Source organism: Mandrillus leucophaeus, unplaced genomic scaffold (assembly GCF_000951045.1).
Source record: "Mandrillus leucophaeus isolate KB7577 unplaced genomic scaffold, Mleu.le_1.0 Scaffold226, whole genome shotgun sequence".
NCBI classification, from domain to species: domain Eukaryota; kingdom Metazoa; phylum Chordata; class Mammalia; order Primates; family Cercopithecidae; genus Mandrillus; species Mandrillus leucophaeus.
Window position 1 is genome coordinate 3,244,233 of NW_012102321.1, and position 18,029 is coordinate 3,262,261.

Sequence of the window (18,029 nt, forward strand, 5' to 3'; positions counted from 1 at the left end):
TAGGGAGCACTTCTTGTTTAGAAACCTTTGGTTACTCCCTGGGTGTCACTTCCTAGTTGATAGTTCTTCATGGCTCTTGGCTCTGATCTCTAAGGAGTCCTTCATTTTCCACTATCTTATTTGGTCGTGTATTAAGAGCAGTAAAGAACATCCACTTTTGGAAGCTGAGTAGCTTTCTTAGCTTGCTTCCTCCTTGTAGGATATAGTGGGCCGAAAGGTCTCTAACAGTAGGTCTCCTTCAATCCAGGCTGATAGTGATTTTGGCACCTCAACTCCCACAAACTTGATTGATTTTTGTGTATATTTAATTCCAGTAAAATTCATAAGCCAAGAGCTATACTCGCAAGTCTTTTCAAGAAATGCCTCTCTCAGTAAATACAGGTATTCTGAGCTTGTGAGGCTTGTCTTGGATGAAGTTCTTAGTCTGTTTCCTCAGAGTCCTTTTGTAAACTGCAAGAATTTCTTAGGTGTTGATTTAATCCAATTGAAGGTCCTAACAAATGATGTAATAGTTCACTGCTTAATTTGGTTTTTTTGCCTAGCGTTGTCTTAACTTCCGTCTTAGAAGGCCTTTCCAATGCAGATTATTATTAAACTTGATCTTTTACTGGTCAGAGGTGAGAAAAGGTTTTATTTTTCAGTACTACAAGTTTTAGAATTTCTAATAATTTATATTCCCGGTCAATTCTACTGGCAAAGCAATAACCTTTTCAGTGCTCATCTCTTCTCACAGTACCTTATCAAATTAAGGTAATAATCCACCAACTAATCCTAGTAATATTCTTCTTCAAAACCTCTTTATTCAAAGCCAATAGGGCATTACTAAATCTTTGGCCTGCAAGTAATAACAATTAACAATGTAATTTCTCTCTCAAGTAACTATAGGAAACATTTTATGAAATACTTTGCTACCACATAAATGAATAACATAATTTTTCCAGCCTCCTGAAACATTTATTTTGCTTCCTGCTCCTCCATTCCAGAGCCAATCTCATATATTTTAGGTTTTTCATTTGTTTGTTATGGTAGCATCCTACTTCTGATACTACTGTCTGTATTAGTCAAGTGTTCCTGCAATAATGTCACATAACAAACAATCCCTAAATATCAACGACATATAACATAAAGTATTATTAGTCTGCTCAGTGAAGTTGATCTTGAGGGAGATGAGGAAGTATGGAATGACGAAGGTTAAAAGAGGTAAGTAAAAGGTAGATCATTAGATCTCTGGTATGCCAATCTAAGCAATTTGGGCTTTATTCTGTAGCCAGTGTTGATCCAAGGCTTATAAATAGAAGAATATGAATTAATCAGGGTAGGCTGCGGTCATAAATTAACCCTAAATTTGCAGTCATTTACCATTACATTTCTCACTTACATTAAGTCTGGTATAACTCTTTAGAGCAGCTATTCATTTCTTCCATCTTATTACTCTGCCCTTTCAAAATGTGATCTCCATGGTTGCCTCCATGAAGACAGAGGGGAAATACAAAATGAGGCCAGTAACTCCTGACTCCCTTGGACTAAAAGTAATGCATCATTTCTGTTGGTCCTCGCATTCACCAGACATGGTCACGTGTCCTCAAGCCCATAATAAGTGAGGCAGAAAAACCTAAGGGACCACAGAGGTATCTGTGAGCATTAAGTATCTCTGTAAGAGAGAAAAAAAGGTAGGATGTATAATTTAAGAAGAAATCACGGTGGCAAAATTGAACCATGGGGATCAGGGTGTTACCATCTCTCACCTGAACTAATGTAACAGCCACCTCACCAAACTGAAGAAGTGCAGAGAGGAGAAAAGAGCCCGAATACAAAATTATGTCTGCAATAGGATAGTATTTGTTTGCTGGGTGGGATGATGAGAGAGGAGTTAAAGATAAAGTAAACGGGATTGGAAAGGTGGCAGTGGTGGATGACAGTACCGTGGGCTTGCCTCTTAAACTGTCTCAGTTTGCTCTGAAATAAGCTCAGTCAACAGTTTATCAGCACACATTGCTTGAACATCTGCTGTGGGGAACAAAAAGACCTGGTTGCTGCCTGCATAGTTGAAGGTGTGTGCTATTTGTATGTGTTTTTGTTGCTGTATCTATTTTGAATGTCTGGTTAACCAGTTTCTAGTTGGCAGGGGCCATGTTGAATTTTTCTGTGTTTATACTGCCACACACCCAATCAAATGTAATAGTAAATACCCTAAAAGTAGTTAATAAATATTCACATTTGGCTAAGTGATGCTCATTTTATTCTCTTCTTTGGCTGTTCTTGTAATATATTTCTTGGGAAATTTCTTATGCATTAAATATAGAATATTGCAGTTCAGAGCTAGAATTAGTATTTTATTTCTAATTTATTTTTTAATTAGAGAAACCAAGTACTAAATTGAATATGCATTAACCAGATGTGAAAGCCTTTGAACAAACAGAGATGAAATCGACTCCCCAATGTCCTCATCTTTGCCTGCCGGTTTGGAAGTTTAAAATACTTAAGTTTAATTTTCACCTCTATTGCTCATTCCCCAAGTGACCTTGGGGCACGACCCTTTGTCTCATTTTCCCCATCAGTGGAATATGGATAATCATATTAATCTGCCTCACCAGGCGATGTGAGGACTAATTAAAAATGAGATTAGATTCAACCGAAGTCTTTCTAATGTGAAAAATATTAAACTTGGTGATGCATGTCTGAAATGCTGTTAGGATCTGGGAATGGTCTCTGGCTTTGGAACTGCTTGTGACCCTGATGACATTACAGCTAAGACTGGAGTGCCTGCAGGCTGCCCGTCTTACTCATTGGCCAGATTGCCTCTGACCTGGTTCCATGTCCTGTGGGCCCAGTCTGAGGGCCAGCCCTGTGTAGAATTGACTGGTAACTGAATAACAGAAGCTAATGATCTGTTCACTTCTTAGTGCTTCTTCAGAGGCTTGCTTCCTGCCTTTCCTCCTCTTACCTCCTCTTCCTGACAGGATCTCTGGGAATTCTTTGGATTGATCCATCACTAAAATCGTCAAATTGATAAATTTACCAAATAACTTATGTGTTTTGCTCATACTTACTTCACCTAGGCAGACAATGCCCTGATACACAGAGCTGGCATTTCCAATTGTGTTTTATAGGTACCTACCTCTACTAGGTAATTTTAGGGGTGTAATGCATGGTCTTATTTCTCCCCTGAGTACTTGTCTTCCAAATGTGGTTCATAAAGTACCAAAGTTTTTGTAATTAAATTCATATCTTGCCTTATTCTTTTATCTTTTATTTAATTGCAGATACATATTAGTCCTTGACCCTCTAGTATGTCAGCTGCTTTCCAGAGGAATAGGAAAATATGCAGATACTGTGGCAGGGATGGAGACATTGGTTATGAGGGTCGTTAGAAGGTGCAACGAGTTCAGCATGAAGGTGGGGATGATAAGAAAAGAAAGGAGAGACTAGGAGACTCAAGACAAACTTAGATACAGCATTGCTGCTATACCTCAGCTACCAATAGAATCTAAGACATAATTAGGTGCTGCAGATAACTTTGATTATTGTATATTTTGTTTGCCTTGAAACCAGGTTATGTATTCTATCCCCATAGATGGGCAAGGTAAATGGTAAGATCCGAGATTAGAGAACACCGTTAAGAAAGAGGAAGAATGTCAAATCATTAGGTAGCCACTTTGGGAGGGCTGCGCTCCACTCTCACAGACAGAGAACCATTGATACAAAGAGTATCCAGGCACATTTAGCTCACGAAACAAACGAAAAAGACAACTGGGGATTGTTCAGTATATTTAATAACATTATTTAGTGTTTTTAGCATTCCAGGTCACACTATGAGGAATTATCACCACTGCTACCATCCTTATCTTACTGATGAGGAAACTGAGGGGCTGAGAATTTAATTAACTTCCCAAATCTCCTGAGCTAGCAAATATGAACCTCAGTAAATGAACCTCAGTAGTGTGATTCTAGAGTCCACGTTCTTAGACTAGTAGGAAGATTAAAAGCAAAGGAACAAATAAATGATGTATAAATTAGAAATGACTTTTAGAAAATACAACTGAGAGATGAAGATGGGGTGCTGACCACCTGTTAGGAACCCTTTCTGGGCTTGCAAGATTTAAGCCAGAATAAATGGAAAAGGAGATATGCCAATAAACTCTGCTTAGCAAGGATCAGAGACCAAGAAAATGAAAGCAGAGAACATGTTGTGAAACAGATGCAGTCAATCAGTGATGAGTGGATAAGATACACAGACAAGCATCCTGGAGATAAAGGGAATGTAAACAAGACACTCACACAGAGAATAGGTTCCATATGGGTGAAAGTGAGACTGGATGGACCAACCAGTTAGGGGAGAAAGGAACAGCTGGGCCAATAAATCAGGATGGTGTAGCAGGTTGAGGATCAGAAGCACAATGATCAGCCTCACACACTGAACTGTCCAAAGACATGGGAACTAAATATTAGACTGAAGCTAAAAGAAACAAGACTACTGGCAAGAAAACATTCTAGAATAAATATGACACCTCCCTCTTGCCATTTTTCAGGTCAACTGGTCCTGGATATTGCTGGGGATGATAAAACGGTTATGTCTAAATTGTAGAAAAAGTCTGGCAGAAACTGGACAGGATAGAAAGTGTGTGGTGCCCCTCTAGACCTGTGTTTTTATATATAGGAAAAAGGAAAATGTGTAAAGCTTCTCACTATGCCCTGGGACAGGTCTTGCTGCCTGATCAAGATCTATGTCCCATGACTCAGACCTTTGATTGTGGTAAGGATACTTTCTAGATAGATTTTCAGTGATCAAATTATTTTAGAAAAGTGTATCATAATTTGAATAGTCAATGTCATAGATAAGCTTTCATCTCCACTGGTCTTCTGCCCACATATGGCCATTCAAGTGGTCCTGACAACTTTCCTTCACAATACCCCTCCTATCTGCCTTTTTCTATTCCATGTTATGACCAGTCAATTCTGTTCTTCTTCGTTCATATTGCTTGAACTCAACTCCTACTTGGCCCTGGCCCCTGCGGTTGTCTTCTGAACGTTCCCTGTATTATCCCCAGATCTAACCTTCAAAACACAGCTTTTATCATTTCTTCTTCTGAAAAAAAAAAAAAAACCAAAAAAAACCAAAAAAAAACTTTAGTTTTTCCCTATTGTCTTCAGAATACAGACAAAATTCCTTTGGATGGAGATTTTTACTTAGTTCCAGACTTGCATCATTAATATTTGAAGCAGAAAAACGCAGATATATATTTTCTTTCTCCATCTGAAATGTCAGCTTATATTTGGCCTTCCTGCTGAGGTTATTCTCCCCATTTCTCTGCCAAAATCCTATCCATTCTTCAAAGATTAGGTTTAATCCCATGTACCCCATAAAGCTTTTCTAAAATGCTACAGGCAGGTCCTCTTTCTGCACTGCTATCATTCTTATTAGTGGTACCAGTAATTACTGTGGGAACTGACCCTCATTTACCTATGATTTCTTTCCTATGGTTTTAGGTGCAGTTCAGATTCTGTATTACACAGCACTTCATGCCACAATGACTTCTTTGAGGCAAATACTTTGTCACCCAGGAACCTTCCGTGGTGCCTTGTACATAGCAGACACACTAAATATGTATTGATCAATTATGCCAGGATTCTAACAACTAACCCTATGCCTGGCTTATAGTAAAATAGATGTTAATTTACTGTATAAAGTAATTTTGGCAAAATGTGAATGATTTTTTCTGGATAATTATAAGAGTTTTCTATTTTTCCTTAAAAAAATACTATATAATACATTTCTCATGGCTATCTGTGACACCGACTTTTCCTTAGACAGAAGATGGCTGCCTCATTCTCATAGTTTCAGTAAGAGGTTAGACCAGGTGTACAGTACCGAGCAGTAGAGTGAGGCATATTGTTAATACATGATAGCAATGCTGGAGGCAGCATGAGCATATCAGGATGGTCAGGGTACAGGCCTGAACACCGGACAGTGGCTCTATCCTCGGACACATTCCTTATCATCATGATCAGGCACATTATGATCAGACATATTCCTTAACAGCGCCAGTTTTTATTTTTTTCACCTGTAAAATGGTCATGATAATGGGTCCAATAACAGAGTTATTCCAAGGGTTCATAAAATCACATGTACAAACCTTGTAGTATACACCACACACCTATATAAAATAAAAATAGCATTTTGCTTCTATATAATGGTTTGTAGTTTGTAAAGACAGTTTTACCTTTAGGTTTGCTCCTTACACCTGAAGATTTCAGATAAATTGTGTCCATCTATATGTCTGTATAACATAAAAATATACTTTATGTTACAGATCTATAATATAGATTATATATTATTAATTATACACATAATATAATACATGAGAAAGAGAGAAGCATATATATGTATCATATGTATTTACCACATCTATGTGTATGTGTATATAAGTACATACAAATATATACATACAAATATATGTATACAGTTGCATACACATACATATGCACAAGCATTGCATAGATATGAAAGAGAATAAAAGAGAGAAAACAGGTGCTATGAACACTAACAAAAGGCTGGGCGTGGTGGCTCATGCTTGTAATCCCAGCACTTTGGGAGGCCAAGGCGGGTGAATCACGAGGTCAGGAGTTCGAGACTAGCCTGGCCAACATGGTGAAAGCCTGACTCTACTAAAAATACAAAAAATTAGCTGGGCATGATGGTGGGCACCTGCAGTCCCAGCTACTTGGGAGGCTGAGGCAGGAGAATTGCTTGAACTGGGAGGAAGTTGCAGTGAGCTGAGATTGCACCACTGCACTCCAGCCTGGGCAACAGTGCAAGACTCTGTCAAAAAAAGAAGAAAGAAAGAGAGAAAGAGAGAGAGAGAGAAGGAAGGAAGGAAGGAAGGAAGGAAGGAAGGAAGGGAGGGAGGGAGGGAGGGAGGGAGGGAAGGAAGGAAGAACACTAACAAAAACTCAAAGAAATGTAGGTTAAAGCTAGTTTACCCCAAAGTGAAACGCTTTCATCTTTGTAAAGAGCTGGATGTGGTATCAGAATGGGAAAAGGCTTGTCAACTGCTGTGCTTTCTTTAAACAATTCTCACCCTAGCAGTCTCTGCTTTCTCCTCAAAATTCCTCTCAGTGTACTTGATTGCTGAGAAAGAGAGGGAAGGATGGAAGGAGGAAGGAGGGAGAGAATGAGAGAGAATGGGAAAGAAAAAAAAACAAGATGCTCAGCAAACAGCAGGAGGGCCAAGAAAAATATTTAATCCAAACAGGGCATATGGTCATTTCCTCCCACAGTCTACATTCCCAGTCACCTTCCACAGGCGGGCTCGGGGAGCCAAGAAATGCTGGGCTGCCTGGCATGTGCCTGCATGTGGTGGACAGGCAGGGGTGAGCACGCATGCTGGGGCTGTGGTGGAATATTCTGGTCACCAGCTCAGGCCTGCCTCAGCCTCCCATGAACTGAAGGCTGGCCGAGGAACCAGGAGACAGAGACAGAGGGAAGTCCAAACAGGACCTAAGAGACTGTCCCAGGCCTTCTTGCAGGGTCACATGCTTTTCCTTTCTTCCCCCAGCTGCAGGTTATCTATCCCTGACTTGTACCTGTCTCCTCATCCTTTCATCTCCCACAGCTATATGAGCTCCATCCAGACAGAGCATGTACCGCCTCATGTTTCAATTATGTGGGGTGTAGCCCTTGTGCAACAGCTGGCCAAGGGCCCAGAGAAGGGGGACACAGTGAGTGGCCACCTAGAGAGGTGACCAGAGAAAAGCACTGGAAGGTCTCACCTTACTGGGCAGGGTGCCTGCAGTGGCCTGAAATTCTGCTCTCAATTTCATTCATCTGTAGCCTTAAGTCTGATATCTGGAAGAGTCTACTGTGAATGAGCCTATGACTGGAAGGCCATTCCAAGCTATTTTCATGTGATATTTTGGGGTGAGTAATTGATAGTGAAAACAAATACCTGGGAGGCAACGGGACAAGATAGGGGAAATAATTGGGCATAGTGGTTTATACCTGTAGTCCCAGCTACTTGGGAGACTGAGGCAGGAGGATTGCTTGAGCCCAAGGGTTTGGGACCAGCCTGGACAACATAGCCAGACACCATCTCTTAAAAAATAAATTTTTTTTAAAAAAACAGACAAACAAATAGATGACAGGGGGAATGTTTACCTTATCCTGGAGGAAAGGTAAGAGGAGTGAAAAACAAGAACTGTTCTGAGTTTTTAGTTTTATAGAGTTAATTCTGGAGAGAATTCACTAATTTAATCCATCAGATATTCATTAAGCACCTATTGTAATGTACGGGATACTGTGCTGATGCACAGGGTTTATTGCTGATGGAGGAAGAGGGAACAGAAAAGAGACGAAAATGGAAGTGTTCCTGCCCCCATGGTCCTTGCAGAGTTGCGGCCTCTTGTGTTCAATGTTTCTATGCCTGACCTTGAAACACAGTTGGTTGGCTCCAATTAGCTGAAAAGGAAGCAGGATATTCCCTAAACAAACGATTGTTAATCCATTGATTGTTTAAAGAAGAGAGCCAAATGTCATGCAGTAAGACTGTATCTGAAGACCTTGCAGGCCATCACTCCCACCATGAAAGCAAGAAAAAGGAAATTATAAGAACTCATGGGCCTATCAGCCCTGCAATGAAGACACCAGTGAAGTCTGATGGTATGTCATTATTAATTCTTGTAGGAGCCCACGATGAGTCCACTTGATGGACTGCTGCTGTTCCTGGGCAGCGTTTTAAGAAGCATTGCTGTGTGCTTAGAGGAGGAAGAAGGGTGACAGTGCCATAAAAACAGACTTTGACAGCAAAGCAAAAGACTGGGAATCACTGGAATAAAATCTTGACTAATGAATTGTACAGGATCAGCTTCACTGGAGAAAAAGGGGTCACATGGAGGATAGCAAACACTGATGGAGGAGCACACAAAAGTTTTTTGTTTCTTTGTTTGTTTCTTTTAGGACATGGAGTTCGGTTTGGTGTGGAAGGGTCAAGGAGTGATCCAGTGCAGAAGGAATAAAGGTGGTCAGGGGAGTGGAGCACTGGGTGCCTTCACAGCCTCCAAAGTGTGTCTTATATAGTTTGGTAACAGGTGAGGGAAGAGATAGGGCAAAGGATACCCAACGCCTTACCATCAGCAAGGCCTCTGAGTCAGAGGAGGGCAAAGACACATTCCCATCAGGAAAGGCTCAGGCTGCAGCTCTCAACAGAAGGGCCACTTCTTGCAGAAGTGCTGTTGTTTTCAGTAGGGCCCTATGCAGGGATGTTCTGTCCTTAAGGAGCCGGGCTTCAACTTCGAGCTGGTGTTTTTCTTGCACAAATGTGCACGAATGTCATGTGAACACTGTCTTGCCCATCTTCACCCTTTGGGACTATAACTCCATCCACCAGCACTGCCCCCCTCCTGGCCTTGAGGTGGGCAAGACCACTCATCTAGAACTGTGTCTCTCCCAGAGGAGAGACTACATGGGGAGGCAGGTCAGTGTGTGCTTGCACTGAGGTAGAGAGTTTGTGTGACTTTGAGTCTTTATTTGCAACTATTTGAAAGGGGCCATGAGGTTAGTTTTGGCTGAAAAGTAAGTCCCAGAGAGTCTCCTCACCTTCCTGTTTTCCTTCAGCACATATCAGAGAAGAAATGTCTGTGTGATGGTTTGGGATTTTTTTCAGAGACTAAGACACCCAAGTTACCACTGTGGTTTTTGAAGAGAGCCCTAGTTTCCAGGAGCCAATCACGCCATTCCTTTTCTGTTTTTATAAGTTTCAAAACTATTTCCCTTGTCACCTGACTGTCTGTTTCATGACTCAGGTACATGCATTGGTGGTAAAAGTGAATGGGGCAGGAGGCTCTCAGGAATGAAGCATGACTGGTTTTGACTCTAAGGTGTTGGTGGCAGAATCTTGAAGTTTTCTGACTAGAGTCTCTAGGGAGACAATTCAGGCACCAACCTGCAATGGTAAAAGCAATGGTAGTTTTCTTGCTGCTTTCATAAAATTATGAATTATTGAATGCTTTCTATGGGTCAGGCATTGTGTTATGTGTTTCACCTCCATTTGCTCATTTATTTCTTGCAGCAATTCTGTGAGGTAGGTGCTATTTTTCTCATTCACTAACAAGAACACTGCTGCTCGTTGTTAAGAAATTTTCTCAGATTCTAATTGTTGGTAAGGAGCAGAGCTGGGATCTGAGCATAGGTTTATGTAAAACCGTATGCTGTGCTGCTGTGCTTTTTCTTTTCTTTTCTTTTCTTTTTTTTTTTTTTTTTTGAGACAGAGTCTCACTCTCGCCCAGGAGGAGTGCAGTGGTGTGATCTTGGCTCACTGCAATCTCCTCTTCCCAGGCTCAAGCGATTCTCCTGCCTCAGCCTCCCAAGTAGATGGGATTACAGGCATGTGCCACCGCACCTAGAGACAGAGTTTCGCCATGTTGGCCAGGCTGGTCTCAAACTCCTGGCCTCAGGTGATCCACTCACCTCAGCCTCCCAAAGTGCTGGGATTACAGGCATGAGCCACTGAACCTGGCCATATCCTGTGCTTTTAATTGCCATACTCTATAGCCTTGATCGTTTCTGGGGCAGGAACTATGACACCCTGGGTACCTTGGAGTAAGTGAAGTCAATACAGGTGAAAGATGTCTTTTTTATCTTACATTTGCTTGCTTTTCTTTTTTCATCTAATTTCTCTCAGAGGAGATTGCTTTTTGTCCTATTTGATTATTTCTAAGACTTTGCTTTGATCTTGGTGTCAAATGTAGATAAGCTGATTATAATCAGGCTTCTCTTTCAGCCCCTGCTGAGGTACATAGTTGCCTTTTTAGAGGGTCTAGTGGGTTGCACAGGCAGTGGTTTGAGGTCCTACACAGAAGATGTCCTACCACACATGGGCCAGTGATGCATGAGAGGCCACACAAGTAGACGTGCAGTCGGCATCCCTCTCATCATCCAGCAGGATGTGTATCTTCATTGTCTTCCTTTCAATTACATCTTCTCATCTCTTGTTTGTAGATTCCACCCTTGCCCTTCCAGGAGATACTCCGTACAACTTCAACTGTTGGCTGAAAACACAGAAGATCCTTGATGTCTTACTGTTAGTGACTTAGCCAGGCCTGGATTTGAATCGTGTAGACTTCAGAGCTAGTAGGCAGGAGCAAATCTCTTGGCTCCCAAGTGAGCCGAGCTACCTGTGGAGCATCATAATGTGATTGTGTCATTCCATATCAGTCCTCATAAACACTGTCTTTTTATTAAAGTACTAACAGGGTCACATAAAAACTCCCTACCTTACAAAGGGCCAAGACCTAGGCCCTTATTCCAGATCACCTATTAAAACCCAACCACTTGATCACAGATATTTGCAAACATTCCTAGGACAGCCATGGTTTACTGCTTTCTTTCTGCTCTGGTTTACAGTTTCTTCATTTTTGGCCTTTGGGAAATGTTCTTTTTCTTCTTATGATGCCAGATGTGAAACTGAGAGAATATTATTATGTTTTATCTAACATTTTAGATGGTTTATAGAGGGGTAATTTTTACATAGTATATTCTACTGCCTTGTCCTCCTTCCTGGCTGAAATGTAAGTATGATATGCCTCCAAATGTATGGATGTATACCATGTTCTTCACCTAGAAGATCATCTACATATATATTATATACATACACATGACCTGCATATATATGTGTATATATGTGTATGGGTATATATATGTGATTTATCTCAACTCCAGTGTCTACAGTATATGCATTTACAGTAAGAAATGGACTAGATGCCCAGAAAATCCGGACCTGTGTCTAAGTTACGTGATTCTTATAAAGTAACATACCTAGCAAATTTTCTAGCAGTACAGGAATAATGAAAAGGAAGGATCTGCTCATAAAGTATGCTAAGGAAAAGTAGTTTGCCTCCCACTTCAAAATAGGACAATCATATTTATTTATTTGTTAACAACCTACATCAGTCACTAAACTAGTAGCTGGGACTACAAAGCTGATTAGATCCCAAGCCTTTGAAAATACATTCCAGAGGTTAAGCTCTATAATAAATACGTGGATAAAATATACCGTAACTCAGAGAAGGGACAGCCCTCTGAGTCCTGGAAGCCAGATGAAATTTTCCAGAGAAGATTGTTCCTAAGAAAGTATTCCTGCATAATCCATCTTGATATATGTCTATTTGAATTTTACATTTTCCAAGAAGACTTGCAGACCCACAAATGTGACATCGTTGGAACCCTCCATCCCAAGGAATGAACAGTGGACGAGTGGAACAGCATCATTTCCTTTTTTCCGCACCTGACAGCAATGAGCAGCAAAACGTTTGGCTTTAGCATTCTGAGTCTTGGAAATAGGTGTTTCTGGGCTGCAGGCATCTGGTGATGTAATTGGAGCATAGTGTTGCTTTCTCCTGGGGATGTCAGCCTCTAGGGGAATATACCAAGCCCCAAGTCTCAGAAGGAGCAACAGTGCCAGGCAGCCTATTTGGGATAAACCTTGACCCACAGCTGAGAAAAACAGAAGTGAAGTTGTGGGCTGGGTGTGGTGGCTCACACCTGCAATCTCAGCACTTTGGGAGGCTGAGGCGGGTGGATTACCTGAGGTCAGGAGTTCAAGACCAGCCTGGCCAACATGGTGAAACCCCGTCTCTACTAGAAATACACAAAATTAGCCAGATGTGGTGGCTCGATCCTGTAATCCCAGCTGCTCGGGAGGCTGAGGCAGGAGAATCGCTTGAACCCAGGAGGCAGAGGTTGCAGTGAGCCGAGATCGCGCCACTGCACTCCAGCCTGGGCAACAAAAGGCAAACTTCGTCTCAAAAAAAAGAGGAAGTGAAGTTGTGGGGGTCCAGAGGAATTGAGATTCTGAATGACCATTTCTTTGTCTCTGTGTTAGATTGCTAGGTTCACTTAATATACCTGTACCACGCCCCTTTTGTAAAAGTGCCAAAAGAATTTAAATTACCCTTCTTTCCCAATAAATTAAAAGACTAACGAAACCATCAAATATTGGTGGTATGGCATAGTAGAAAGAACAGAAGACCTAATATCTAGAGATTTGGAATCTGTTCCCAGGATTGCTACTAACTATCCTTGAAAACAAGACAGTTCACCATTTTAAGACTTCATTTCATAATTTGTAAAATAAAGGGTGTCTACTAAATAATCTTCAAGGTGTTATCTAGCCTTAGAATTTCATATATCTATCGTCCTTCAAAAAAATAACTTCAACATACTGATTTGATTTCCTTTGGATATATACCCAGTTGTGGGATTGCTGGATCACATAGTTTACATTCCCAACAACAGTGTGAAAGGGTTCCCTTTCCTCCACATTCTCACAAGCACTCGCCTTTCATTGTTGTTGTTGTTGTTGTTGCTGTTGTTGTTTTTGAGCCGGAGTTTCACTCTTGTCACCTAGACTGGAGTGCAATGACACAATCTGGACTCACTGCAACCTCTGCCTCCCGGGTTCAAGCGATTCTCCTGCCTCAGCCTCCCAAGTAACTGGGATTACAGGCAGGCACCACCACGCCCAGCTGGTTTTGTATTTTTAGTAGAGAGGAATTTCTCCATGTTTGTCAGGCTGGTCTCGAATTCCTGACTTCAGGTGGTCCACCCGCCTCGGCCTCCCAAAGTGCTGGGATTACAGGTGTGAGTCACCGTGCCTGGCAGTCTTTCATCTCTTTGATAAGCAACTATTGGTCTCATTATCAGGAGTCCCTGAGGAGCCCTACAGGCCCCCCCAGGTTCTGCCCCCGAGATTCTAAGAGAGAGCTTGTACTAGTGCTCTAGTCTTAATGTTCTTTGCATTATTTGGATATGAAGCCCAGGATATGTGGGCACAACAAGGTAAATCATGGGATGCAAAGGAGATTGAAGATCAGGCCAGAAGTCACCGTTCATTGAAGAGCCAGAGAAAAAGAAAATTAGTGTACAGATTTGTGTACATTTACATAGAACTTCTATTTGCTGCAAGAACTCCATCAGGCACTGCACCATGCCTGCTTTGGAAAGGAGCTTCTTTGGGGCCTGATAGGACCGAATTAATATGAAGAAATTGAAGTGGCTCTGATTTGTCATTCACTTAACGAGAAGATTTTTTTTTGAAAATGATGTGGAAGAGAGAAAATAGTGCTTGGCCTCAAGCAAAAATTTAATTAGCATCCTCTCTTGGTCTAAAACATTCATCAAGATAATAAAATAGGATTCAGTCCCATGCCTTGCCTTTAGAGATACAGTCCCTTTTGGCTAAGATTCCAACCTGTAGGTTAGTAAAGCAGAAGTTCTAAAGTCCAAACTAACCTTTCTAAAACATCAACGTGGTCTTGAGTTCTGTTGCAAGCTGTGGAAGAATGATGTTCTTAATCCAGTTCAAGAAAGAGAGATCTTATCAGCCAGTCAGTCAATGTTTGTGGAACTATTCCAGAGCCTGGGCTCTGTAATAGGCAGCCTGAGACCACTCACCCCTCTATTTCTTCTTCTTCTTAGACAGATCTTTCAGATTCCTCAGAATCATCCAGTCCTAAGCTCTTCTCCATAGGTCCTAGATGTTGTGGAGCCAGCTCCTGAAAGCAGATTTCCCTCACCCCCTAAATCTGGATTAGGTATTTAACTCCTGTTCACATCCTGATGCTACACTGAGCTATCACATGAGTTAAAAAAAAAATTTCTATGGTGGGTCCCCCCAAGGGCTGGAACTATGTTTCTTTTATCTCTGTGACCCCATAACAATGCCTGGCACATATAGGTGTGGAATAAAGAATATGGAATGATTGAATGGATGACTGTATATACCCATAGACAGCAGACAGGGCCGCACTATCTCTATGGCTAACTCCCCACAGCAGCCTCAAAATGGGAAACTTCGCCAGGTTATATAACATGCAGAAGAAATTACGTTTGCTTTTGAGAAGTTTCCGAAGCGGTATTCGTAGGGCAGACTGACAGCCTTTCCTTTTCGTATTCCACCGCTTGCACACAGTCATTATTTGTCCATTTCATCTGCCTGGAACACAGTTAGAAAAGCCATGGCAAGAAAAGGCTTCCTATAGCAATGAAAATCGATATCGTTAGGCTCATACATCATAAGAGGAGTAGTCCAAGTGCTCTCTCAGATTTAAGTATTCACTATAGGTATAATAGGGCTTGCCTTTCTGGCTCAAAGATAAATCATCTCTGAGGGATGTGTGTGTGTGTGTGTGTGTGTGTGTGTGTGTGTGTGTTTTAAAGGAGGCACATTTAGCAAAGGGGAGAGTTTTTCTATACAGTGAAATTAATATAGAGTTATGTTAATGACTTTGGGTTCTATATGTTGTTAAAAGGCAAAAAGATGGGTGTTTTGTAAAGATATTTTTCTCTTACCAAGATGGTTAAAATAAAAATTAAAAAGTGACCCTTACCAGGATAAGCTTCAGATATTTGAAAAGTGCACTTACGTGAAACGCTTTATTTTCTGATGTTACAGGATAAGCAAGGTATACATACGGGCGGTGAAGTTCACCTATGTACACATTGTGCAGAGAAACCAAGCCCAGTACCTTTTCTTGGAAAAGATGCCTGTGGGTTAGAGTGATATCCTAAGACTGACATCTTTCAATTATTGAAATTAAAATTTTCTAGTCTATATTCAATCTTCAGATATTTTTAAATTTGGGATCAATTAGTCATTTTTCCTTTCCTATTTTTTTCATTGTAACCTTGGACTCAAACTGTCAAGCTTCCCAGGCACATGTTGCCATAGGAGACTCTGTTTGTTGAGGGTGGAGTAGTTGTTTTTGGCAGGTTGGGGGAGGAGCAATTAATTCTAATAGGTATATAGTAAATTAAACACTTGGATCTTTCCAGCCTTTTTTCTGTATTTCTGCTCTTTTCTATAAACTTCATTCTCTTTCCAGATGACTCTTTAAGAGCAGAAGAGAAGGAGCTTTTAGAAGTAATTCCCAGGCTATAGCAAAGGAAGTCCAGTGCGGCCTGGAGAAGGTCACTTAGGTCATTACTGCTCTTTTCAACATACATTCTCTAACGTTTTTGAGATTAGAAGTGACCCTTGGTGAAGACTTTAGAAAGAAAAATTCCCTGGGATCCTTTACTAACCCATTCAAATACTTAGATTGTTCTTATGAAAAGAAAGATATCTTTAGATATACCTTTAATTTCCATTCTGAATACCAGACTTATACATGTAAGAAAAGTATTTTGGGTGCTTCTTAGATTTTAATAGACAATTACATGGAAAAAAAAGAAGAAACTTATTAGGTTTTGCCAATGAGTCAGTCAGGGTTGGAGGGAAAGTAACAGATGTAGTGTTAGATGAATAAGATACACTCCAAACACTTGAAAAAAGAAAAATAAAACTCTGGGGAAACTCCATAGTTGTATCCAGTCATCCTGCGAGAACCCAAGAGCATCTATAGGTGTTAAGGATACACTAGTTACCTTTGACTTTGATTATTTGGCTGCAGTTCAGGACCTGAGTCTTGATTCTATAGTAATTCCAAGTTCTCTAGAGCCAGAATAACTGGTTATAGCATTAAGGACAAATGCTCATCACAGAATCTTCGTCTTTTATCCCAGTGAGGCCTGTGTTGAAAACAGAATTAATTTTCACTTCCTGCTCACAACTGACATTGCTATGCAGCTGTGCAGCAGCTGTTGAGTTCCACCCCACAAGTAGCAGCTTCTCAGCAGTTGGCAAACTGGTATACATCTGGAATGATGTTCAAATGACCTCAGGATCCCATAGAATAAATCAAAACATTGAAGTAATAACTTGGATAAACTTGTTCTGATGTAACTCAATTGCTGAGAGTTATTTAATGGCCATTTTTGAGTTGAGTGAACTCAAGAGTTCTGTGGCCCAAAGAGTTTGACCACAAGATGTTTCTTAGGACTTTATGGCTGAGCATCGCTCAGGATGGGGAGCAGCCCATTTATTGAGTAGGTGGGCTGGCTGATGTACCCTCCAGGATACAGCAGGACAGCGTTTCCCTCCAGAGGTAGTTTTCTGGAGAAATAATGCACTGGGCTGCTGAGCTATTTTTTAACAACTTGTTGCTGTTCTTATTGTACATTCTCTTTTGGGGTGAAACACTCCATTAACTCTGGTTTGGCCTGGACCCCTTTCCCACTTTAGTTCGTGCTGACTTACTGCAGTAACAGTAGTGGATGGAAACAGAACAGCTTTCTCTGCTCTAACCCTGTGTCTAGTTTCTGTGCATGAGTTGGCTGTACCTGTGGGAATATTTGTGTTACAGCACTGGTGTCCTCAACCCGAGCACCACTGTGGGCAGGACAGACACCATTTGAGTCTTTGTAGCACCCAAGGACTACTCAGGTCTCTAAGTATCAGTCTTCAGTGCACCAGGAGAGGGGTGGAGGTTAATATGTGAGAAGCACTACAAAGTCAAGATACATGACATCTAATACTAAGCTCTATCTGACACTTGCTATGTGACCTGGGCAATTCTTATCGTCTCTATGCATCCTTATTTCCTCATTAAACACCAGGACTTTTAGCGCCAACTGCACTACTGCACAGGCTTTCTCCCATGCTCAACAGAGTTAAAAATATGTGGAACTGTTTTGTAACCTACATAATATAAAGACCTCTTATTACAAGAAGGCAGAAAAGTTGATCAAAGAGTTTAAATGACCTATCTCAGACCTTAGAACAGGCCAGGAGCAGTGCTGCCAGTGAAATGTGACAATTACTTGGACCTAGTGGACTTGAGATTTTTTCAACTTCTTGCAAATGTTAGTTCAATCTGTATCCTGCACCTTTGGTGCTTTTCTGTAATATCTCTGGAGTTTCATGGATTATGCTGGGATGGGAGGAGTGGCAGAGTTAAACAAGACATAATAAGACTGTACTGAGATGTTGCCTTCTAACCTCCCTACAGCCCTTCCAAGCAGATGGTTGGTGTGACACTATCAACAACCGAGCCTACTGCCACTATGACGGGGGAGACTGCTGCTCTTCCACACTCTCCTCCAAGAAGGTGAGTGAGAGAACCTGGAGATGGGGGAGGCAGTGGCTTCAGTAATAAAG

At 41.2% G+C, this 18,029-nt stretch overlaps 1 protein-coding gene across 1 annotated transcript in view; it reads left to right on the forward strand.

Annotated features, from left to right (window-relative positions):
* Positions 1-18,029, forward strand: part of PAPPA2 (pappalysin 2) — a 303,742-nt gene that overhangs the window by 277,804 nt on the left and 7,909 nt on the right. The window contains exon 22 of the mRNA XM_011981444.1: positions 17,881-17,979. Within this exon, the coding sequence (XP_011836834.1) occupies positions 17,881-17,979 (99 nt within the window). The remainder of the gene's footprint in view (positions 1-17,880; positions 17,980-18,029) is intronic.